Source organism: Mesoplodon mirus, assembly GCF_964341445.2.
Source record: "Mesoplodon mirus genome assembly, chromosome: 3".
Taxonomy (NCBI): domain Eukaryota; kingdom Metazoa; phylum Chordata; class Mammalia; order Artiodactyla; family Ziphiidae; genus Mesoplodon; species Mesoplodon mirus.
This window is the reverse complement of record NC_138978.1, coordinates 102914811-102939930: the sequence shown is the minus strand read 5'-3', so window position 1 is coordinate 102939930 and position 25120 is coordinate 102914811. Positions and strand designations below refer to the sequence as shown.

General features: G+C 40.5%; 1 protein-coding gene across 2 annotated transcripts; it reads left to right on the top strand.

Annotated features, from left to right (window-relative positions):
- The first annotated feature begins 165 nt into the window (after window positions 1–165).
- PSMA5 (proteasome 20S subunit alpha 5) lies at window positions 166–23955 on the top strand. Of its 2 annotated transcripts, none has more exons than XM_082614931.1 (9): window positions 166–295; window positions 4753–4819; window positions 11631–11757; window positions 13997–14064; window positions 15002–15109; window positions 15251–15309; window positions 15901–16003; window positions 17221–17307; window positions 23712–23955. In XM_082614931.1, exons 1-9 carry the CDS (start codon window positions 267–269, stop codon window positions 23787–23789), a joined length of 726 nt encoding a protein of 241 aa, XP_082471057.1. In that variant the 5' UTR covers window positions 166–266; the 3' UTR covers window positions 23790–23955. The 2 variants fall into 2 exon arrangements, with proteins under 2 accessions (XP_082471057.1, XP_082471058.1); XM_082614932.1 differs by having other exon boundaries at window positions 171–189.
- The last annotated feature ends 1165 nt before the right edge of the window (window positions 23956–25120 follow it).

Below are 25120 nucleotides of genomic sequence, written 5' to 3'. Positions count from 1 at the left end.
AAAGCGGAAGAACGACCTTTGTCCCGCCCTCTCTGGAACTACCGAGGCCGGGCGGGGGAAGCGCGTTGGCCCAGTCACCTCGGCGGGAACTCCGACCGACCAATAGAAGGCAGGTACAGGAGGGCGGGCTGAAGGGGTTGCGAGCGCACGCGCAGTTGGTAACGGAGACTTGGCTGTGTGGCGGTGTGGGTGAGTTGGGTGCAGGTGGACTCGTCTTGGCCCTCAGAATCCCCGAGTGGCCGCTGCCGTTTTCTCCTGCCCTTACCATGTTTCTCACCCGGTCTGAGTACGACAGGTCTGTGTGGCTGGGGGAAATGGGGTGGAAGTTACGGGTCGGCGGGCCCGGGGCCCGGTCTGGGCCTGGGTTCTGCCGTGTCATGGGGGCGCCCCAGGATCCCGAGTCTGGCCCGGCCCGGGGATCTCTCGCCTTCCCCAGCCGCCCGCTGTGATTCCCCAGGCTAGAGTTGCGCCTGTCGGCCGCACTTGTCCTACCGCTGAGTCACTGCTGTGTCCGAAGTCGGTGCGGAAGCGTGAAGCTCCGCTTTGTGCTTGGGGAAAGAAGGCTGGTGCGCCGCGACTCCGACCTTTAACCTGGGAAAGGCCAGGAGTCACCCCTTCTCCCCTTCATCTTTTTGTGCTGAGTGTGACTGCCTTTTTAAAAATGTAAACGTGTGCCTGGAAGAAAAAGCAATTAGAGATCACTTAATGGGTTTGATCATATCAGCTCCTTTTTCCTTCTAGGAGGACAACCTCGTTTTCCGTTTCTTAGCTGTGGGAATAGAGCAGCCATTCCTTTGATTGCGGTGTAATGGGGCGTGATGTGATGTATAGTTTCTGCAGAAGCGCGAAGGAAGTCTCAGCTTTGCCCAGATATAGTGTATGGAGTCTGATTTTATGGGAACTGGAGTTTAGAGTGTTCTCAAGAGTTTTGTCATCATGCTGATTCAACTAGACCCAGGCTTTTCTGACTTTTTGAACAGTTTAAAGCAAGTTACTTTAAATGTGTGTTGAAGCCAGATCTGTTTTTGAAATCAAAGCTGTGAGATTGTTGTATTTGTATAAAACAAAAAATCTTTCAGAGCTTGGAAAAGTTAAGTAATATTAAATTGTACATACTTATGCTGTAGACATTTTTACTTTCAGTTTCTCTTTTGATCAGTTACGTTTCACATAGCTATTGTTTTTTTTAATTTTAAAACCAGGAAAGGCAGATGTTTTCTTTGTACTAGATGGCTTGAGAAGCTGCATTTCTTGTCAAGTATATGTTGAACCTGTCAAAAGTTTTATCAGTTAGAACTACCACTTTAAGAAAAAGATCCTTTTACTGACTCATAGAAAATGTATGTGAGGTTTTAAGACTGACTCCTTAAAAAAAAAAAAAAAAAGGACTCCTTTTCCTACTGTCCTATAAAATGACTTTGTTAGTCAATATTTAGCTTCCAGAGCATTGAAGAGAATCATCTGTGGGTGATATAATTTTGAGTAAGGGGTGTGTATGATGGAAATTGTTATTCTTATCAGAAAGCCTTTATTAAGGTTTTTGTGATCATTTACTTAACATCTTTATTAACTGCTTTGTGTTACTCATTTTTGTATCTTCCTAAAGAATGCCTAAAACAGTCCTTTTTTATTCACTTAGCTAAGGTACTTGAATGCTTGTCATATGGCAGTGAACAATGTCATGATCCTTTTTCTCATATGGGAGACTGTCTTTTAAAGAACTATTTACTAAAGTAACTATAGTATAATTCAGAAATGTGTTCATGTCATTAGAGAAGCTCAGATCAACACTATGGGAGTTTGATGAGAGAGATTGCATTCAATATTAGGGTATTATGGAAAACTTCAAAAGGAGCTGATATTTAAACTGAGCCTTAGGGACTTCCCTGGTGTTTCAGTGGCTAAGACTCCGTGCTCCCAATGCAGGGGGCCCGGGTTCGATTCCTGATCAGGGAACTAGATCCCACATGCATGCCGCAACCAAGAGCCCGCATTCGGCAATGAAGATCCCACTTGCTGCAAATAAGACCAAGCACAGCCTAAATAAATAAATAAATTTAAAAAAACATAAATAAACTGAGTCTTAGATGTAAGGTTTTAATAAATATGGAGAGTGAGAGTGAATAGTTTTATTTATTTATTTATTTATTTATTTGCGTTACGCGGGCCTCTCACTGTTGTGGCCTCTCCCGTTGCGGAGCACAGGCTCCGGACACGCAGGCTCAGAGGCCATGGCTCACGGGCCCAGCCGCTCCACAGCATGTGGGATCTTCCCGGACTGGGGCACGAACCTGTGTCCCCTGCATCGGCAGGCGGACTCTCAACCACTGCGCCACCAGGGAAGCCCGAGAGTGAATAGTTTTGAGGCAGAGAATATAGGATGAACAAAGGAGGGGCAGTGGGAAAGCATACATAGTTGGTGTTTGTGAAAATTCTAGTCTGCTGGCACATATGATACACATATGGGAATGGGGGGAGATCTGGGAAAACACTATGGTGCTAGATACTGGATGGTTTTTAATATGAGGTTGAGAAGTTTGGGTCTTATTTTGTAGGCATCTGTGTGGCATAAATTATCATTTTAAGAAGTTACATAATCATAATTGTGTTGTATAGAGATTAATTGACTGGATTAGAGGAAAGAGAATCAATACCAGTTAGGAGGCTGTTAAAATACTTAGGTGAAAGGTAATGAGGGCATTGAGAATGGAAGGGAGTGTTGAGTTACTGTGGGGGGGAGGCGTGGGGGGGGACTGATTTGAATTGATATGACTTGGCATATGGTTAATTATGGGAAAAGGGGAGGAGTGAGTCAGATCATTCAGAACTTTATACTTTGGGGAACTGGGAGATGCCAGGTGTTTTAAAATAAAAATGAAGTAGGAATGGCAGGAGATGTAGCTGATTTTGCAAGGGTGACTGGATATTTCAGACTGGAAAATGTCAAGTGTTTGGTACTAATGGGATATCCAAATGGAAATGCTCAGGAGGCTTTCAGATTAATCAGGAAAGAGGTCAAACTGGTAATAGAGATTTGGAAGTAGTTAGTGCTTGACATAAATGAAATAACCCAGAGAAAGTTTGAAAACAGGGCCAAGAGCAGAGCCCACATTAGGGAAGACTTAGTAATACCTCAACAGGATGAAGTTCCTGAATTAGGGTGAAAATACTGTATTCGTGTTCACATAGTACTTTACACTTTACAAAGTGCTTTCATAATCTGTGCAATTCAATACCAATTGTATTATGACAGAGGCAGGATAGATTTTTTTTTTTCATTTGAGCGAATTAAAGTTAGTAAGTGGCAGAACTAGAATTTAATCCCAGGTCTTCTGCCCTCGGACTTTCCTCTCAGTGATTTTTAAAAGCTGTTTCTTAGAGTCCTAAATTTCCTTTTAAATGACATTAGTGATAGTACCTCTGGGGAAAGTAGGAGGCTGGAATGGTGAGATTCTCTTTTGACTCCTGATGGTTGAAAGCTTGGTCTTAGATTGCCTAAATTCTCATTCCAGTTCTGCCTCTTATATGCTGAGTGACTTTGGGCAAATTACTCAACCTCTTTGTGTCTCAACTTCCTCATCTCTAAAATAGTATCGCTTTAGAATACTATTTCATGGGATCGTTTTGAGAATTAAGTGTGTTGTCATTTAAAGGTTTGTAACAGTGCCAGGCATATAGTACATATTCAGTAAATGTCAACTTGTATTATTATCTGTTTTATATTTGGGATATATATATATAATATTTCTTTTAAAAAAGAAGAGGTTTTGGGGCTTCCCAGGTGGCGCAGTGGTTGGGAGTCCGCCTGCCGATGCAGGGGACACGGGTTCGTGCCCGGGTCAGGGAGGATCCCACATGCCGCGGAGCGGCTGGGCCCGTGAGCCATGGCCGCTGAGGCTGCGTGTCCGGAGCCTGTGCTCCGCGGCAGGAGAGGCCACAACAGTGAGAGGCCCGCGTACCGCAAAAACAAAAAAACAAACAAACAAAAAAGAGGTTTTGATAAAACAAATTTGAAAACACTGCTCTGTATCATCTTACACGTTATAAACTCCAGACTTCATAAACCAAGGAGCACAACTATTTTCATTCATTTGTTCAAATATTCTTAAAGTGTCCACTGTGTGCGGAAAGCTTTTATAGCTAAGACCGTGATGCCTCTTCTCCAAAGGGATTTCTAACAGATGAGCAAGGAAAGGTTGGGAATTGTTTAAGGGAGAAGAGCAGTCTGGCCTGTATAATGTATTGAATGAATTAACTAGGTTAGGCTTTAGGAACTGCAGCAGATCTCAGTCTGTTGTTCAGATAACAATACTAATTCATACAAATAAATAGAGAAATGTCCCTGTGGCTGACTTTTACTAAAAAGTAAGATATTAACATCAAATTCACATAATGGGAAGAGGATAAGGATAAATGCACATTTTCTTAGGAATTGCCTGATAGTTTGGGGGCATGAATTTACCAGAGGGATTCCAAATTGATTCAGGATTGAGGCAGAAAGTCACCTGGTTTCATTTGATCAGTTTGAAGATATTATGGGAGTGGGGCAGAGGTGTTCTATGTATAGGTTCCATTCTCTTGAAAAACTGTTAATGTACCAAAAAATAGCTACAGATTGTTGTGGGTAAAGGAGCATAAAGGCAGTGTGCACATCATGTAGCCATCTGAGCTAGATGTCAAGGAACTTGACTTTAGTGTCTCTATGCTTATTTTTTGACAATTTTAATACCTTTTTCTTTTTTTTAATTATAGGGGTGTGAATACTTTTTCTCCTGAGGGAAGATTATTTCAAGTGGAATATGCCATTGAGGCTATCAAGGTATAGTATCAAGTGGGGTAGTTTTTGAAGTTTCATGGCAACTTAGTACTTCGCTGGCGGAACATTTGGAGTAAATGTGTTTTACCTGTTCCTTTAGAAAATGTTCTTTATCTCCCTTTAATCAACCACAGTTAACCTTCTTTTTAATTTTATTTTTTTATTGAAGTATAGTTGATTTACACTGTTGGGCACAATTAACCATTTGTATAACAATTTCAATCCCATTCCTAACAACTACTTTGGAACTTTTTAAACAAATAACTGCTTCATAGTTATGTAAGTAGCTTTTTCTTAGTGGGGTTGGAAGGACATGTTTGTGTTTATAATCTTCTTGGCTATAAAGAAAGGGGTCTAGAATTCCTGAGTTAGCACCTGGGAGATATTTTATCATCTTGAACAAATCATTTAACTGATCACCTGTATTCTTGTTGGTAAATTTGTCAATTTGTACTAGACATTTTTGGGTCTGAATAAGAGATGTGTCCTGTAATCTAACAACAAAATCGAATAGTTCAAACCAGTATTCAAAAAATTAGTTAGAAAATAAGCTATTTATACTAAAGTTAGTTATGTGGGATCTTCTATTTGCTGGATTATGGATAATCTAAATTCTGCTTTAGATCTAAATTAGGTCATTTAGGATAAGGTCCAGGCATCAGTATTTTTAAGGACTACCTCAGTGATTCTTAGTGTCTAGCAAGGGTTGAGAATCACTGATCTAGTCCAACTCTTCACTCTGTTTCAATCACCTCTACATCCCCAAACAGCTTCTGTTTTTATAGATCTAGTGACAGAATATTTTCTCACTAGATAGCTCATTCTATTTGGAAATAGTTCATAATGGTTTAGAAATTTATCCTTATATTGAATTGAAAGTCTAGCTTCCTGAAGTTTCCTTCAGTTGGCCCTAGTTTTGCCCTTGAACCATACAGGATGTTTAAACCTCTTTCATAAGGCAATTCCTCACATATTTGAAGAGAACTATTGTGTTTCCCTCTAAGTTACCTCTTCTAGAAAGAGTGTATTGGGGGAAATCGTTGTGTGAGAATCTGGAAAGGGCAAAGAAGATTCTTAGTTGAAGACATAGGAGTGAAGGTGGAAGCATTGTTGTAGATAGTCGGCAGAAAACGATGGGCCAGCTACAAAAAGTGCCTGTTTTTTATTTCTCATCATGTGTGCCCTATATTTAAACCATATGTTACTATGAAGTCTGAGATTATCACAATTCCAAGCTGTAGCATTTATTTTGAGGCTCAGCTAAGATAATAGTTCTATCCAGATGTGCAAGCGAAGAGTAATTCTCAGTTTTTTGGGTTCTCCTTAAGCCCCTTAGTGCTAGTAATTTCCATGTTGCTTAGAGATAACGAGATGTTATCTGATCTCTGTAGCCCTAGTTTGAGCTAGGATGGAGTAGTGCCATTAATGTATGCTGCTTAACCTGTGTAAAAATTCATACTCTTGGGTGTTGAAACAACCTTGTTGTTGTCTTGGCAACTTAGCCAATGTGAAAGCAATTTGATAACTATAAGGATTTAGTAGTATGAAAGGAGCTGGAGAAATTTCTAAAAATGACTGGCAAATAGAAATTATCACGTAGAGGTGCTGTATGGATGGCATGGGTGAGATATAGCCAGCTGAGGTGGGGGCAGAATGCCTTTTAGAGTAGGTTTGGGGGAAGAAATGGAAATCTGTGACAGTGTCAAAATTATTGTATTATTCTGAGCATCTGGATATTGGTTACTATGCTAGTGAATTATATTAAATAAATAATACATAGTCAGTTCAGATGTTCCCTTTCTTCCCTTCTCCGTCTCCCCGGTCCCAACCCAGGGTGGGGATGGAGTTTAGTCAGAATCATAATATTGAAATGTCTGGGGATAAATGTAATGTACAAGAGAAAATTATCTTGATTTTGATATATTTTGTAAAATAGCCTGTCTCAAAATATTGACACTTTTTTGGAGTAGAAGCATAGAAATCTATTTTTTAATTAATTGATTGATTGATTGATTTTTGACTGCATTGGGTCTTCGTTGCTGCGCGCGGGCTTTCTCTAGTTGCGGTGAGCGGGGGCTACTCTTCGTTGTGGTGCTCAGTCTCTAGGTGCACGGGTTTCAGTAGTTGTGGCATGTGGGCTCAGTAGTTGTGGCTTGCGGGCTCTAGAGTGCAGGCTCAGTGTGGCGCACGGGCTTAGTTGCTCCGCGGCATGTGGGATCTTCCCGGACCAGGGCTCGAACCCGTGTCCCCTGCACTGACAGGCAGATTCTTAACTACTGCGCCTCCAGGGAAGTCCTAGAAAGCTATTTAAGTTGGAGGCCAAATTGAACAAGTTGAAAATTTTTTCTTGTGCTATGAGAACTTCCTCCACAAAATAATTACAGGGACTATTGACATTTTAGAATGGATAATTCTTTGTTGTGGGGGACAGACCTGTGCATTGCAGACTGTTGAGCAGCATCCCTGGCCTCTACCCATTAGATGCCAGTAGCACTCACTCCTCCAGTTGTGACAGCCAGAAATGTCTCCAGACTTTGTCAGTTGTCCCCTAGGTGGTAAAATGGCCCCCGGTTGAGAATAACCCTGCTAGATAAAGTTTTAAGGTAGGTATGGGGACTTCCCTGGTGGTGCAGTGGTTAAGAATCCGCCTGCCAATGCAGGGGACTTGGGTTCGAGCCCTGGTCCAGGAAGATCCCACATGCCACAGAGCAACTAAGCCCGTGAGCCACAACTACTGAGCCTGTGCTCTGGAACCTGTGAGTCACAAGTATTGAAGCCCATGTGCCACAACTACTGAAGCCCATGAACCTAGAGCCCATGATCCATGGCAAGAGAAGCCACCGCAATGAGAAGCCCACACACTGCAACGAAGAGTAGCCCCCGTTCGCCGCAACTAGAGAAAGCCCGCGCGCAGCAACGAAGACCCAATGCAGCAATAAATAAATAAGCAAATAAATAAATAAATAAATTTTAAAAGTAGGTATGAATTCTGTTCTTCTCTGTTCAGTTGGAGATTCAAGATCAATACACTATACATAAAACAATTAGAGGACAACTAAGTGCCAAATTAAATTCTCTGACAATGGTTTCTGACTTTTTTATTTTACAATTGACCCTTGAACAGGGCAAGGGTTAAGGACACCGATCCTCCAAGCAGCCTAAAATTGCCCTATAATATACTGATATAGTTGGCCCTCCATATCTGTGGTTCCTCATTCACCCATTCAACCAACCACAGATCAGTACTGTTGTATTACTATTGAAGAAAAAAATCCACATGTAAGTGGACCTGCACAGTTCAAACTTGTATTGTTCAAGGGTCAACTGTATTTTTAAGGCATACGTGCATGTAGTTTTAGTCAGAAGGTAAAATCGTTTTATAAACCTTGTAACGAAAGCAGAAATCCCTGAGCCTGCCCCTCTTTATCTTCAGCTTCTCAGATGCAACATTTTAAAGTCTTTTAGCTAATTTTCTTGGCATTTACTTCCATATCTCTAAGATGGGAACACAGACTTACATTTTTTTCACCTAGGTATTATCCACAGACTTTTCATTATGAAGGATGACGATTTCTGCCCCCAGTGACACACAGATACAGTTTCCTACTGGGGTAGAGATAGGGCAACCCTCTCAATGTATATCATATCTATCATAATCTTGTTAGATCATTAGTCAACATTTCTATTGGTAAGACTACGTAAATGCTTTTCATACCTGAGCCATTTTTCTGTTTCTGCACAATAGTGTTTTCCTGGGAGTTTATAATTCTCTTTAAAAAATTTGCCTAATTTAGTATGTAAATATCAATAATTCATCCCCAGGGTCTCTCCAAGTTATGTATATCCTCTCAAAACACTCAGGCACATTAAGTATCCTGTAAAAGATTATTAAAGAAATCTTTGAGCCTTTGACCAGCTCTAATCTGGACTGGTTCTCTGGGCCTGCTGCGCAGCTGTACACTTAGGCTCTTCTACCATCGTCATCCTAGGAACTCTGTTTAACTCCCTCTTGCGTTAGATCGCAAGTCATTTTCTTTTTTGATGTATTCCTTCAATTTGGTAGAACCCGTTCTCCAATGATTTCATAAGAAAGTATTTTCAATTTCCAAGCTTTTTTGTTTTTTTCCTTTTTCTTATTAGTGTCCTGCTCTTGTTTTATGGATGAAAATACCTTTCTCAAGGACTAAAAAAAATTTTTTTCTTTAGATTTCTTTTTCCCCTTGAACAAGCTAGTTTCTTTAGAGATATATATTTTTAAACTACAGATCTTGACCCATTAGTGGGCACTGAATCAATTTAGTAGGTCATGGGAGCATTTCTTTTTGACGTAGACTGGAGCAGTAGATCTCAGAATGCCTTGCTCATAGTATTGGTGAGTGTTTTCTTTTCTTCATGAAACTTTGTTTCTATTACATTTATTTCTTTGTATCTGTTTGTGTATTTTGGTCATGATATAAAGTATATTTCTTTTTTTTTTTTTTTTTTTGCGGTACACGGGCCTCTTACTGTTGTGGCCCCTCCCGTTGCGGAGCACAGGCTCCGGACGCACAGGCCCAGCGGCCATGGCTCACGGGCCCAGCCGCTCCGTGGCATGTGGGATCCTCCCGGACCGGGGCACGAACCCGTGTCCCCTGCATCGGCAGGTGGACTCGCAACCACTACGCCACCAGGGAAGCCCTAAAGTATATTTCTTAATGTAGATTTGGGTCAGAAAATTTGAAAACTACTGCTCTAGAGAAAACTGTCTCTTCTCATTTCATGCCTGGAAGGTGCTTCTGCCTGCTCGCTTCTGAGAGCTGAGCAGGGAAAGAAGGCTGGGGTTCTTAACATTAAACTTGTCAATTTCTACTTAATTCCCCTGTTTTCCTGTAGTACTCTGCCTTCGATGGTGGCATCCCCCAATCTAGAGACCCTCTGTTTTACTCTCTCCAGAGTCTTCTACAGGAGTGGGAGTGGGGGCCATCATCTAGCTTTACAACATAGGGTAAGAGATCTGGAAATCTGTCTCTTAAGCAAACGTTGAACAATTTTATAATTTTTAGCTGTTCTGTTTCTATTTCCAGAGGTCCTTGTTGCCACCATTCCCTTTTTGGGGGGGTCCTATGATAGAAGTCAGGTTGTTTCTTGACTTTCTTTACTACTGGCTTAGGATTTGGATTTCTCAGGTTTGCTAAGTGAGTAATCACTAACCCATCTTCTTTCTTTAAAATTTTGTGTCTGTGTCTTTGTCCATTCTCTTTGTCCTAGTGGACTTATCCAGTCCCCGCTTAAGCCTTTTAATCTCCTGTTCTCAGGCTTGGAGAAGGAGTAGAGCTAATGTATGCATTCAGTCTACACCTTTACGTAGAAGTAAGAGCACTCATTGTTGACATAAAATTCTTCGACATTTTAGCTCCTGTAGTTATGCATGTACCATTAAGAAAATATACAGTGAAAAGCAGGTATATATATTTAACAACACTTCTAAATAAAGTCACAACTTTACACATTTGAAAAATAATATGTATACGTATGAGACATGATCATTCAGTCTGCATGCGTTTTAAGCATGTTATGCACAGTGATTGATGAAATTCTTTGGACTACTTTGCCATAACAGACTCCAGGAATATGATGCTCACACTGATAGTCATTGCTTTGTAGAACTAAGTAAGTACAGTGATTTACTGTAAGTAAATATAGTGATTATTTAGAGGAGAGAGCACATATAGTCATGGAAGGCTTTATGAATGATGGGTGGAGTTTGGATAGGCAAAGGGAGGAGCGTATTCTAGGTGTGACGGCATGGGCAGAACGAGGGTAGCAGATACTATGGCATGAGAAAATGGATTTGGCTCTACCTGAGGGATTTTGCTGGAGAGTGATAAATAATAAAGTTGGAAGAGTAAAGTAGGATTAGGTTTTGAGGACTCTGGGAGCTTACTTGGATTTTATGTTACAGGCAGTATAGAGAGGTATTAGTTCTTTAGAGAAGGAGAAGTATAATGAAAATAGCATTTTATTGTATCAGTCGGGCCATAACATGAAAGATACATTGGGAGAGAGAGATTAAAGATGGGGAGACTAAGTAGGAGGCTATGGAAGTAATCTTGGCATATAAAAAAATAGCTAACATTTGTTGCTCATTTATTATGTGCAAGTTACCATTTTAAGCATTTTATGTATGTGTGTTTACCCCTCTTGATGCGTAGGTATTGTTATTATTATCCCCCTTTTGTAGATAAGGAAACTGAGACAAAGGGGTGGGTGATGAGGATGGTGACATGGAGATGGAGAGATGAAATGAAGCTATATTGTAGACTGTTAGTGACCTTGAAAGATATTTTTATGTTGGTGGTGGTGTTTCTTTTTCTTTTCTTTTTTCTTTCTTTCTTTTTTTTTTTTTTTTAAGTAAATTACTTTTCTGGAGTTCACATAGATTTGAGGGATATCACCTTTTGGGATAGATCAAGGTAGCAGAGGTAAAAAGATACCAAGTCCAGAAAAAAACATTAGAGTTGTATTACTTCTTGCCCACTATGTTTAGAACTTTAGAATCTGCCCCTCTCCAAAAAACTGGCATTAGAGTTGATCATTTTCCAGACATTTTCAAGACCTTTATTGAACTTCCCCTTTAGAAGCACAAAATTCTGTAAATCAGTGCTCTTGCCATTGACAGGAATAGTACATTATTAGGGTGCTCCTTATTTTCTCTGTGTACTAGATATGGCTGATTGAAGCGTCTATCATGTGAAGATATACAGAGAGATTCCTGGTGAGTATGTGAGACTGTTCTTTGACTTCTATATGATAACCATAACCTGTTTCTCTTTAGCTTGGTTCTACAGCCATTGGGATCCAGACATCAGAGGGTGTGTGTCTAGCTGTGGAGAAGAGAATTACCTCTCCACTCATGGAGCCCAGCAGCATTGAGAAAATTGTAGAGATTGATGCTCACATAGGTAAGGAGTAGGAGAAGGCTGTTCTGTAGGATCTTGCCTGGGTTAATTAGTCTTCTTTGATGTTTCAAGGGAGGTTCATTATGTGAACATCTTATCCCTTGTTAGTTATCATTTTCCAGGTAGTAGGCCACTGTGCATAATATAGGCAGTAGGAAGCAGTTATAGGATTCACCTACTCCCAGACGTTCCTTTCTCCCTCACATTTATACTTAGCAAATGTGATGGTTATTGAAATATGTGAAGGTTGAACCATAGGCCAGTTCCCTTTGATGGCTGGGTCTTCATCGATGCATAACATTAGGGGGCTACCTGGAGCAGAGGATTGTGTGGGAAGGTAGGGGTGTCCACTAAGGAAAGAGAAGTTCTTAAAGATCTTCAGAGTAACTAAGGTGCAGAGAGTATAAGGATGATAGACTTTGACCCAGTTCGGTACTCTTCCTCTGTTTTCAGATTTTTCATTTCAATCTATCTCCCCTCACCTTCCCTTCCTCCCTTTTTTTTGGGTCCCTGTTAAATTCCCCTGCCGTGGCTTCTGGCATCATTGTAGCATGATGAGTAGTTCTACCTATTTATAGCATGGCATTTTAGTTGACTGCCCACATTTACTTAACCTATCTAGTCATCTAATTACTGAAACATTGGTAAAATAATTGCTTGAGGGCGTCAGAATCAAATGCCATAGTGACTCAGGGAACTTGACATTATCTCTTTCATAGATATAGAAACTGAGATTTAGTCTTTTAAGATTAGAACATTGTATCTACTTTATCTGAAGCCATCTACCTTTTGGAGGTAGGTCAGTGTCACTTCGTTCAACAAATTGAGAACCTATTATGTGCCAGACTTTGCGCTAGACACCAGGGGCACAGAAAGGAATGAGACATAGTCCCCTTGTGTTCCAGGAGCATACAGTTTAATAACAGAGGTAGATATGTAAATAAGTCAATGCAATTAAGTGAAGTGGGTATTAAGAAAGGCTGTAGTATATGCTTAGTAGGGGTACAACGGAGGAAACAATTAGTTTTCCCTGGGGCCAGTGGTAGTGAGGTTTTCAGAAAAGGATTCCATAAAGGTGATGCTTGAGCTGAACTGAATTCTAAAAGATAAGGAAGTGTTTACCAAGTGAATAAGTGCCTGGGTGTAGCAGGGGAGAGCTTTCTAGTCAGAGGGAATAGAAAAGAGCAAAGCTGTGGTGGTGTAAAATATAAAATACCCTGGCACACGCAGTTTGGCATGACTGGCAGGTGGAATGTGGCAAGAAATGAGTCTGGGATCAAACAGTGGAAGTCCTTTTTACCAAACTAAAGAGCTTGAACTTGATCCTTTTGCATTGCCAAGGTTTTAAGCACTGAGGAAATATGATCAGATTAGGATTTGAGAAAGACCATTCTGATAGTAGTGTTGAAGGTACAGTGAAGGGGGCTGAGACTGGAGGCAGGGAGACCAGGTCAGAAATTTTTTAATAGTCCAAATAAAGAGATGATGAAGGCTTAACCAAGGTGGTGGCCAGAAAATGGAGAGGTAAGGACTAATGCCAGACAGGCTAATCAGACAGCGATTGATAGAATTTGGGATTCAGTTGGTTGTGAGGACCAGGGAAAAAGATGGAGCCTAGAAGGGAAATGAGTTGAGTCTGTGTTCTATCCAAGTAGATATATTAAGGGAGTCATTTGGCTTTATAGGTCTGAAATGTGGGAGTGAGACCCAGGCTGGAAATTTAGATTTGGGTCATGACGTGTAAAGTCACAGCCATAATCTTGGCATCTTGGGCCATCTCTCATATAACTAGTTTGTGTTGGGTCAGAAAGTGAAAAGACTTGATTTTCTTCTAGGGTCTTCCATTGTAGCTCATAGTGAGATAGTTATTTTTTTTCCCTTGTTTCTCCTGTTGGACTGTTAGTGCTTGCTTAGTTTGAAAGTGCATCACAGGCTACCAAAGAGTGCTGAAGGAATGCTTGAGGATATAAAGTGTGGAAATTCATGTTTGATTAGCTGCTCTTCTCTGTCTCCTACCTTAATAGCTGGACTTCTGTGTCATTATGAATGGTTTTTATTTGTTAGTGATATAATTATACTTGTGTTCAGTGCAGATAATTTCCCATCTAATCTCTTAGGTATATTGCTATGGGATTGCTGAATGGCTGCCATGGTTTCACTCCAGAATTTCAGTATTTCCTGAGTGGATGAAAGAGTTCTACAAGGATTTGGCTACCGGGTCACTGTTGCTTTTACATTGCAGGTTGTGCCATGAGTGGGCTAATTGCTGATGCTAAGACTTTAATTGATAAAGCCAGAGTGGAGACACAGGTAAAATTAGCATCATCTCTCCTTTTTACCATGATGCTTGTGTTCTTTGTTTAGTGATGATGTAACTGCCTGGGCTGCACTGCAGGTATCTGTGTTAATATCAGATGTAGCTCTTGGGAGTGATTTTGGGTAGAATCCCTAGTTACAACTTTCTGAGGCTTGGAGTCTAGCCATCCAACCATTGCAGCTTTGAGGAAGCCCTGGTAAATAGTGCTGACAGTCTCTTGCTTCTTTTTGACTTGCCTTATATAAAGCAAGCATTGCACTGCATTCTGTTCCCTAATTGACTTTCTGTGGGAGCACCATAGCAAGAGGTAGAAATAGCTAAAGGAATTCTCACCCCAACTGCCTTTGCAGCTAGGCTTGCAAATGACAGCTCTCCTGTAGTGAGTAATGATATGTACCAGGTGATAAATGCTGGTTAGGAATACTGATTTTTTTTTTTTTAAAACTGAGCTTCTGCTGCCTGCAGAGTAGTAGACTGGTAGGAAAAAAATATCTGATTGGTAAAAAAAATTTTTGTGCTTATTTGCAGGTTTGCTGTCAGTACTTATGTAAGAATAAGTCATTTAATTTAAACTCCAGCAGAGTGATAAGATAGGGCCTTTGAGGGAAAGCAGCACTCAGCTATTAGCCTTCACTTTGTGAAAAGACTAGATTTGGTGCTCTGAAGGGTTAACTCTGTTTTTCAAGGGAGCAATCCTCTCCCTTGAAAAGTCGTCATTGCTTAGAGTCCTTTTGGTATAACTTTATTTCCAGAGCTATTTCTCTTCCTCTCATGCAGTCCCGAGCATTTGAGTTTAGTGTTAAGGAAAACACACCAGAGCTTGAGCATTCAGTTTCTAACCACAGTTCAAAGGGATGTGTGTGGTGAGATGGTGGACTACTTTTAATGCCATTCTTACGAAAGGTAGACCATGCTTTGCTCTTCTTTTAGAACCACTGGTTCACCTACAATGAGACCATGACAGTGGAGAGTGTGACTCAGGCTGTGTCAAATCTGGCTCTACAGTTTGGAGAAGAAGATGCAGATCCAGGTGCCATGGTGAGTTTGATGCTTGTGCCAAGCTTTCTTGCTGTCCTGTGGAACTGATGACATTTGTCCTTGGAACATGTCTTTCCTGTCTCTTCTCGCCCCCCTACTTCGTAGCTATTTATCTTAATACCTCCTGCTTTTTGGTTCTAGTCTCGTCCCTTTGGAGTAGCACTGTTATTTGGAGGAGTTGATGAAAAAGGACCCCAGCTGTAAGTACCATTTGGCCATTTTTTTCCTGCTTCCTTTTTGGGAGAATTATTTTCATTTGGGATGGGACTGGTTGTTTAAATCAAGTGAGAAGATTATTGTAGAGTTGTAAAAATGAAGGGCTTCTAATTCTATAAAGTTCATTGATTCTGTGCTGCTTACACAAAACAAATTTGGGGATTTTATGAAGAACTCCTCTATTGGAATCTGTGCTATTTCTGGAAAGAAATTAGAAGTAACTTTGTTGCTGTAGTCAAAATGTGTTTTAGAGCCTTGCTTTGGAATATTGATTTGATCCCTATCCTCAAATAGTATTTAGATAGGCATACATAAGTGTCATATTTATATATACTCTATATATAAAGTATTCTTATATATACTTCCCTTCTAAATCCCTGAAGAAATTATTATTAGTTTTCTTAAACACTTTTTAAAAGATCTGGTTTCTCCAGCCATAGAACATCTTTTGGATCTGTGCCTCGGTATTTCCTGGCTGCAGGGCCAAGCATTTATATTTTTTAGTGAGATGTTTGTTACATAAAATGCCACCATTCTTAAGCATTTTAATCCTCTTCTTTTTGGTGGTTTTGCAGGTTTCATATGGACCCATCTGGAACCTTTGTACAGTGTGATGCTCGAGCAATTGGCTCTGCTTCAGAGGGTGCCCAGAGCTCCTTGCAAGAAGTTTACCACAAGGTAATTAAGCACTCTCACTACTTCTATTATCTTTTTTTTAAATCAGGGTATAATTTATATACAATAAAATGCACAGACCTAAGAGTTCATTTCTATGAGTTTTGACAATTGTATACACCCTTGTAACCAGCACTTAAAATATAGGGACTTACCTGGTGGTCCAGCAGTTAAGACTCCATGGTCCCAATGCAGGGGGCCCCGGTTCGAGCTGTGGTCAGGGAACTAGATCCTACAGGCCGCAGCTAAAAGATCCTGCATGCCACAGCTAAGACCCGACGTGGCCAAATAAATAAATACTTTAAAATAGATACATATATATATATAGCAAACTTCCATCACCCTGCCCCAAAATGCTTGCCTCCTCTCCAGTCAGTCTCTTCCCCCCTTTCAGGCACATTTACCGTTGTAGATTAGTTTTGTCTGGTCTTTCTATGAATAGAATCATACAGTTTGTATTTTCATGTCTGCCTTTTTTTGTTCAACGTACTGTTTTTGAGATATGTTCGTATTTTTGCACATTTCAATAGTTTCTTTTTATTGATGAGTGGTATACCATGGTATAGATGTACCACAATTTGTTTATCCTTTATCTTCACAGCTTTACTTAGCAGTTTATATTTCCTAGTCTGGCTCTCCAAACAAGTGGGCATTTGGTACTTTTTATCTTTGTGGGATGGGAAGACTTGGTTTGGGGTAACTCATTGTAGTGGCTGAAGGCTGCCCTGCTTGTCATTCAGGTGGTTCATACAGGGATGCCTGCTTACATCTACCTCTCCTAGTATTGCTTTTACGTGTGCAGAAAATTAGGTACAAAATGGGGTAAGCAAAGAGCAGATTTTCTAAACCATTGGGCTACCTTCTAGATCATTTGGGAATTATTCACAGGATATCATCAATATTATCTTGCTTCTAAATCAAAAGACAATAACTAGAGAAGTCTAACTCTTTCCCCTTCTTCAAAGATCACTTACCATATTAAAGTTGGTAACTTTGTTCTGGTTCAAAATAAGACTTTTTTTTTCTCTGAATAAAGGTACTCTTCTTATTTATCATTTACCTGAATTCTGGAGATACTTGTAATGCACTGTACTTATTGAGATGTTTGATTTATTAATATTTGCTAAATCATTTCTTCAGGGAGATACAGGGGGAATCTTTGAAGGAAGGAGGCATTATGTACAATTAATGGCTACTCTTCTTACCCTCTTTGTTTCAAGTCTATGACACTGAAAGAAGCCATCAAATCTTCACTCATAATCCTCAAACAAGTAATGGAGGAGAAGCTGAATGCAACTAACATAGAGGTATTTTTCTGTTTTATTCAGATATAGCTCTCATTGCTGAAGATCAAGATAGTAACATTTTTGTATGCTCAGTTCTTAAGAAGTTATTATCCTGTGAATAAGCAAATTTAGTAATGTGGTAATGGCAGAAGCCAGAATTTGGTGAGTTAAAGAATAAAAGGGAGTGATGAAGTGGACAAAACAAGAATATGCTGCCTTCTCAAGAAGTAATTAATGTCAGCAGCAGGCAGCATTAAAGAAAAGGATTTTTGTCTTTTTAAGGATGGGGAAAGACTTGAAAATACTTTTATAGTCTGAGAAGCAAGTAGTGGATAGAAAAATGTTAAAAGAATTAAAAGTGGAAGTTAGATAATAATGGAAAAGTTCTAGAAGAGAGAAGGCATGGTACAAATGAAGGAGTTGGTTTTGAAAAGTAGAATTGATTCAGCATTATATTGAATACCCATTACATGCCAGGTACTATGTAGATGCCAGGGATACAGACACAGAAAATCCAGTTCCCATTAAGTAGTATAGAGGACATACAGATAATAACAGCTTAGGTTGATACTTCTGTAATAGCAATATGAATGGATTGACACAGGAACATATAACTTATACTGGGGCGTTAGGAAAGCTTACTGGAAGAGGTGAAGTTTGGAGAAGGGAAGAGAATGGTATTCCAGGAAGAGGGAACAGGACATGTAAAATAACATTGTGCGTAAAAGGGAACTCTGAGGGATTTATCTGAATGCTGGAGTGTGAGACGTATGTAAGATAGGGAGATGACACTGGGGAGACGTGGACCAGATTCTGAATGCCCTTATTTAGGATCCTAAGAGTAGACAGGAGGATGGGAGGTAATGATGAGTAAAGTTAAGGCAGGTTTGGAGGTGAATTGGGAGAGAGGTGTTATATTTCCCTGGTGATTGTTAGATCATCTGCTGAGGGTGGGTGAATGCAACAGTGAAATTAAGAAGAATGGGAAATATTTGGAAAAGTCATTATGGATAGGGAAAAGGGAAGACAGGGATGAGTAAAAGGATTTCTGGGTCACATTAAAATATGCTAGCTGAAGCTGAAATCACAAAACAAGTTGTAAAAAGTCAGGATACTGGTTACCCTTGGAGGCATGGTATGTATGTATATTATATTTTAATTAAAAAAATTTTAAAGGCCAACTGAAGCTGGAATCACAAATGAGTAGTTAAACCAATCAGCACTTACCAGGATACTTTTCAGCTATGCTCAGCATAGATTGAGAAAATGTATATTTGGATAAATCTCTGGCAGAGGATTGACTGTTTATGGGCAGAAGAATGGAGAGAGTACTGGAGAGTATTGTTTGTCAATCTGTCACCAATAGAGCCCGGTTCCATAGGCTGCAGTGAAATGGGCAAAACTGGGCGCCAGAACAAGGGGCTGGCCTAATGGTGGGAAGGTCTGAGAAGAGTTGGAGAGAGGTTGGGGCTGTGGGAGGGGTGTTTGTCTTGCTTCTTTAGCAGTCATGGGGAGAGGGGGTTATGGAATGGAAATGGAAAACTTACTTCATAAATAGTTGTTTTTTCACCTTCTCAGCAAAGATTTGAAAATGCTTCCCCTTCATGCCAGTCTCTGAGATGATGAGGCACAAAAAATGCAACGATAGCCCATATTGACCCTTAGGAGGGATTTTGTCAGTTCCTTTTGTTTTCTATGGTACTGAATGAGATAGGGTCTTGGCATTTCCACTAAGACTATCTCCTTGCTACCTCAGAGTAATTCACATGTAGCTCTTTTGATTTCACAGTGAAGGTTCTAAGGCCTGCTTGGTTCAACTAAAACTTCAAGGTATTTTTTAGCTCATTCAGTTTCAGTGCAACTACAGTGTTGCTTTGAAGAGAGCATCAGGTGTGTGTCTCATCCACACTGTATCATTAATCCCTGACTAGAGTTTTCTTTCCTTTAAAACAGGGGCACTTCCACTTTTCCAAGCTCTAACTCATGGTTTCCAAACCTGGCTGTCCATCAGTCTTTGGCTGTCCATCAGAAATCTCTATTTTCGAAATCTCCTTGGGTGACTCTGATGGTCAGTCTAAGAAGGTCAGGCATTTGGGAGCCACTGCTCTAGAGCCCATCCTCCTCTGTCTCTTTGAGGTCCCTGCTCCGCCAGTTGTCCCTTGCGTCACCAGCCTCTCCTCAACAGCCACTTCCCCTCAAAAAGGGAAAATCTCCAAGTTGCATCTTTCTTTAGAGAAACAAAAAAACAAAACCCACCTTTGTCAACCCCTCTCTCTACCCAGTATCCTTTTTTTTAAAGATCAACTTCATTGAGGCATAATGTACATACTGTAGTGTGCGCCTGTTTTAAGTTTACAGTTCAGTGAATTTTGACAAAGGTATAACCCTTGTATCCGCAACCACAAGATACAGAACGTTTCTGTCGTCCCCAAAAGTTCCCTCATGCCCCCGCCCTTTTTTTTTTTTTTTTTCTTTTGCCGTACGTGGGCCTCTCACTGTTGTGGCCTCTCCCGCTGTGGAGCACAGGCTCCGAACGCACAGGCTCAGCGGCCATGGCTCACGGGCCCAGCCGCAACGTGGCACGTGGGATCTTCCCGGACCGGGGCACGAACCCGTGTCCCCTGCATTGGCAGGTGGACTCTCAACCACTGCGCCACCAGGGAAGCCCCCCTCATGCCCCTTTTTAGTCACTTCCTTCCACCAATCTGCTTTTTGTCACTATAGATTTGTTTTGCATGTTCTAGAATTTCTTATAAATGGATCTTACAGTGTGTATTCTTTTTGTGTCTCACTTCTTTCACTTAATAATTTTGAAATTCAGGAGTTTGTTACATTTTATTGCTATTCCATTTATCGTCTCTTTTAACCTTTAATTGCTAGATGATGAATCTGTATTCATTGTCTTCACTGCCTCGCCTCTCATTTATTTCTCAATCACTGCCATTGGTTTCTGTTATTATTTCCCTGAGACTGCCCCTTTCAAAGATAACTCCTCTTTATCAGATTTCATGGTCATTTTTAAGACTTCTTTTTTTTTCTTTTGCGGTACGCGGGCCTCTCACTGTTGTGGCCTCTCCCGTTGCGGAGCACAGGCTCCGGACGCACAGGCTCAGCGGCCATGGCTCACGGGCCCAGCCGCTCCGCGGCACGTGGGACCTTCCCGGACTGGGGCACGAACCCGCGTCCCCTGCATCGGCAGGCGGACTCTCAACCACTGCGCCACCAGGGAAGCCCAAGACTTCTTATATGACCTTTTCTGAAGCAGACACCACAAATTTTTGACAGTTGTAAAACTAAACTCATCATTTTTCCTGAAAACCATTTCCTCTTCCCTTATTTCTAATTCTGGTTGATGACACCTTCAGTGAACCTGTCATTCACAGCAGAAACCTGGAAGACTCTGGCCTCCCTTTGCCTTCACCTATTTGTGTCTTTGCCTCCTTAAATAACTCATATCAGTGCCTCTTCTTCATGCCTATTCCCAGGGCCTTCTCTTGTTCAGGCCCTCATTTTTCTCCTGCCTTGTATGTTTTCAGATATCCTAGCTAGTCTTCCTGCCTCTAGCCTTGCCCTCCTCCTTTTCATTCCATTTCCCCTTCCATTGTGCTACTGAAGTGGATTTTCTAAATTGCATATCTAATCTCAATTGTCCTCCATTTGTAAAAAGTCTTTTCTGACTCTTAACTGTCTGCAAGATAAATTCCAAACTTCTTTTCATGTCACAGTAATTCACTACTTCTTAAGGCATATGTTTAACCCGTTAGGTACCTTGCTAATTTTACATGTAATTATCTTTTAATCCTCACAATAGCCTTATGAGATAGGTATTCCTACTTCCATTTTACAGAGGAGGAAACTGAGGCTTTGAGAAGGCAAGACCTTGCCCAAAGTAACAGCATTGGTAAATGGTGGAGTCACAGTTTGAAACTAGGTCTGATTTGGGGTCCTGTACTTTTTACCACTTTAATACACTATCTCTCTCTGAGCTCTGAACTCCTGCTACCTCTCCATTTCATCTCATCACATATGCAACCTCTGCTCTAGTCATTCGGAATTACTTTCAGTTTTGCAAATACATCATCTTGTTTTGTGCATTTATGCATTTGCATATTCAGTCTGCCCTCTGCTCCTTGACTGACACATTCTTGTAGTGCTTTAAGACACAACTCAAAGATTGCTTCTCCTTGAAGCCTTCCTGGACTCCCCCTAGATTACTCCTTTGTGCCTTTATGTATGCTTGGCTCTGTTGTAACACTTACCTGACATTAAAAGCATTTGGTGTCTAGCGCTCTTAGTAAATAAGACAGACTTTCTTCACCTTTGGATCTTTAGTGCCTCGTACAACTGTAACTAGTACACAGGTGCTTAGCAATTAATTATTGATCAAATCAATAAAAGAAAATATCTGTTTTACCTGCCTCACAGAGGTTTTTTGAAAGTAAAGTGAGGACTTCCCTGGTGTCGCAGTGGTTAAGAATCCGCCTGCCAATGCAGGGGACACAGGTTAGGTCCCTGGTCCAGGAAGATCCTGTATGCCACGGAGCAACTAAGCCCGTGTGCCACAACTACTGGTCCTGTGCTCTAGAGCCCGCAAGCCACAACTACTGAGCCTGAGTGCCACAACTACTGAAGCCCGCGCGCCTAGAGCCCGTGCTCTGCAGCAAGAGAAGCCACCACAATGAGAAGCCCGTGCACCGCAATGAAGAGTAGCCCCCGCTCACCGCAACTAGAGAAAGCCCGCGCGCAACAAGGAAGACCCAACACAGCCAAAAATAATAATAATAAATAAATAAATGTATATTTAAAAAAAGAAAGTAAAATGAGATAAATGGAAAAGTAGCTTTCATATTCATTATGTAAGTAAATGGCAAGGGGTTATTTTTACTCATCTAGTGATGGGTACCTTCCTGAAGGCAGTATTTGGTTTAAGTCCTATTAGTATTGATTTGCAGCCTGGTTCTATAGGACTGTTCTAATTCAGAGTTGCCCAGTTTCTGGTTTTTAGCCCCTGTAGTGGTTTGGGAGGACTAGCCTGTGAGCCATGGGTGACTTGACAAAAAACTCTGTAGGCTCTCACTCTTCTCTGGTTTATTGACTTTGTATCTCTCTGTCCTCATGTCCTTAAGAAAAGCATTTATATATTTTAATTTCCTTGGAATAGAACTCATGGTCTATATGGACATCACTAAATTATTTTACATATATTTTACAAATATGTTTGGGACTCTTCTGATATTTCGTGTAATTGGATAGATCTTTTAGGAGAATCTAATGGAGACTTCAGGCTTTGAGAGAACATTTTTTTTAGTCTGTCCCCAGACCAGATCTTCAGGTGTTTTAAGATGTGCAGTAGTAGTCTTCTTCTAAATTTTACCTGTAGTTGAGGCAGAGAATAATAAACATCATGTAACTGGGCTATGCTAATTTTGGCAGTTTTCAAATTATACTAAATATCAGTGGTGAATATTACTCAAAAAATGCCCTACTATGTTTAATTTTAAAGTTAAAAAAAGATAATATAAGGAAATGACATTTCAAACAAATTAAACACAAAAGCTAAAGGGAAAAGTGAAGTGGCACCTATTCCTCAGTATTACCCTAAAACATGGGACTATGTTGTCAGCAGAGATGATGGAAAACCTGGTGGTTTGGTTAAATTTGAAACTAACCATCTTCTGACCCTAGTCTTTTATTGCTTAAATACATTATAATCTGGACTGCTGGTTATTACTAATATCTTTACTCGCAACTGATTTCCTATGGTCAGTGTTAATGAGATGTTTTCATCGCCAGTCCTTTTAAAAAAACAAAACAAATGTTTTTCTTATTAAGTTACCATATGGGCAGTTTTAGAGAAAATAATACCCAGCAATAATAGTTAATTATGTGGTGCTTATTACAATGTTCTAGACACTGTTCTAAGCACTTTACATGGATTGACACATTTAATCCTCACAACTACCCTATGAGTTAGGTGCTTTTATCCCCATTTTACTGATGGAAATTGAGGCACAGAGTGGGCAGGTATACCAAGGTCACATACACAAGCTCAACTTGCAAGTGTGTGAATATGCTTTTAATATATTTCTAAAGGAATCCCTAACAGAAAAAACTACTGACCCCAATTTGCTGCTGCTTTTGTGATCCTTGTTGAAGTAACCTCAAGAAGGGACAGTGATGCCAGGCATTTACTTAACTATTATGTGGTGGGTTAACCTCAAAATAGAAAATTTGGTCAAGAAGATTTTTATTTTGGAGTCAGACAGCTATTTTAGGACCTGCTGCTGGAAAGGATATCCCTGGGACAGCAGATCCCTTAGTTCCTAATGAACAGCTGCGTCACCAACAACTTCTCCTGACCGTGCTGGGGCTATAAGCAGGGTGATCGAGCCGAGCTTATTAACCCTTCTCTGTTTTCTTTCCAGCTAGCCACAGTGCAGCCTGGCCAGAATTTCCACATGTTCACAAAGGAAGAACTTGAAGAGGTTATCAAGGACATTTAAGGAAGCGTGATCCTCAGAATTTCTTGGGGACAGTTTCAGTTCTCCTAGTTGCCCTTAACTTTTATTTCCAGCTCCAATTCCTTGGAAAATCTCCAGTGTATGTGCATTTTTTTATGATGTCTGTACATAAAGGCAGTTCTGAAATAAAGAAAAATTTTGAATATTTGTTAATAGACTATTCTCTTCTAATGCAGTCTTGTGTATAAAATACTTGTGTTGGGGGCAAAAAGAATAGTGGTATTAATATCCCTATCCTATCAGTATCCTAAAGTTGTTTTAGTGGCTCTACAACAGAATCAACTATATTATGAATTCCTTGGTGTTGACAGATGAACTCCCAACTAGTCCAACTCCTCCTCATGTGTTATAGGTACTAATACCACTGTAAACTTCAGTTCTGTAGTTTTTCTTGAGTAAATAGTTGTTTTTGCTGCTTATACGAAGGAGATGCTACTAATTGACCATCAAAAGAACATGTTTTGAGGCCCTCCCCAAAACTGATGGGTTGGAATAAGCCAGCTACAACGTTGTACTATTTCTTGTGCCTTAAGAGACAATTTGGAATGAGATTTTCTTTTTTTTATGAAGTCAAGGACTATAAAAGAATCAAATTCATGATCTTGGCCTCACTGGCAATCAATTACAAATCAGTAAGAGAGAACTGGGTAATTCAGAAGTAGTTTACATTAGACTTTGGAGTATACTATGAACTCCCCCGTTAGAGCTGCCAGCATATGACTGGCTGAGATGATTTAAAGAATCAATCTATTGGAGCCTCAAAAATGGCCATATGGACCCAAGAATCCCACTACTGGGCATATACCCTGAGAAAACCATAATTCAGAAATAGACGTACCACAATGTTCGCTGCAGCACTATTTACAATAGCCAGGACACAGAACCAACCTAAATGTCCATCGACAGATGAATGGATAAAGAAGAAGTGGCACATATACACAATGGAATACTACTCAGCCATAAAAAGAAACGAAATTGAGTTATTTGTAGTGAGGTGGATGGACCTAGAGTCCGTCATACAGAGTGAAGTAAGTCAGAAAGAAAAATACCGTATGCTAACGCGTATATATGGAATCTAAAAATAATGGCACTGATGAACCTAGTTGCAGGGCAGGAATAAAGAGGCATAGAGAATGGACTTGACGTGGGGTGAGAGGGCGAAGCTGGGGCAAAGAGAGTAGCATCGACGTATATACACTACCGAATGTAAAATAGTTGGCTGGTGGGAAGCAGCAGCATAGCACAGGGAGATCGGCTCGGTGCTTTGCGATGACCTAGAGGGGTGGGGTAGGGAGGGTGGGAGGGTGGCTCAA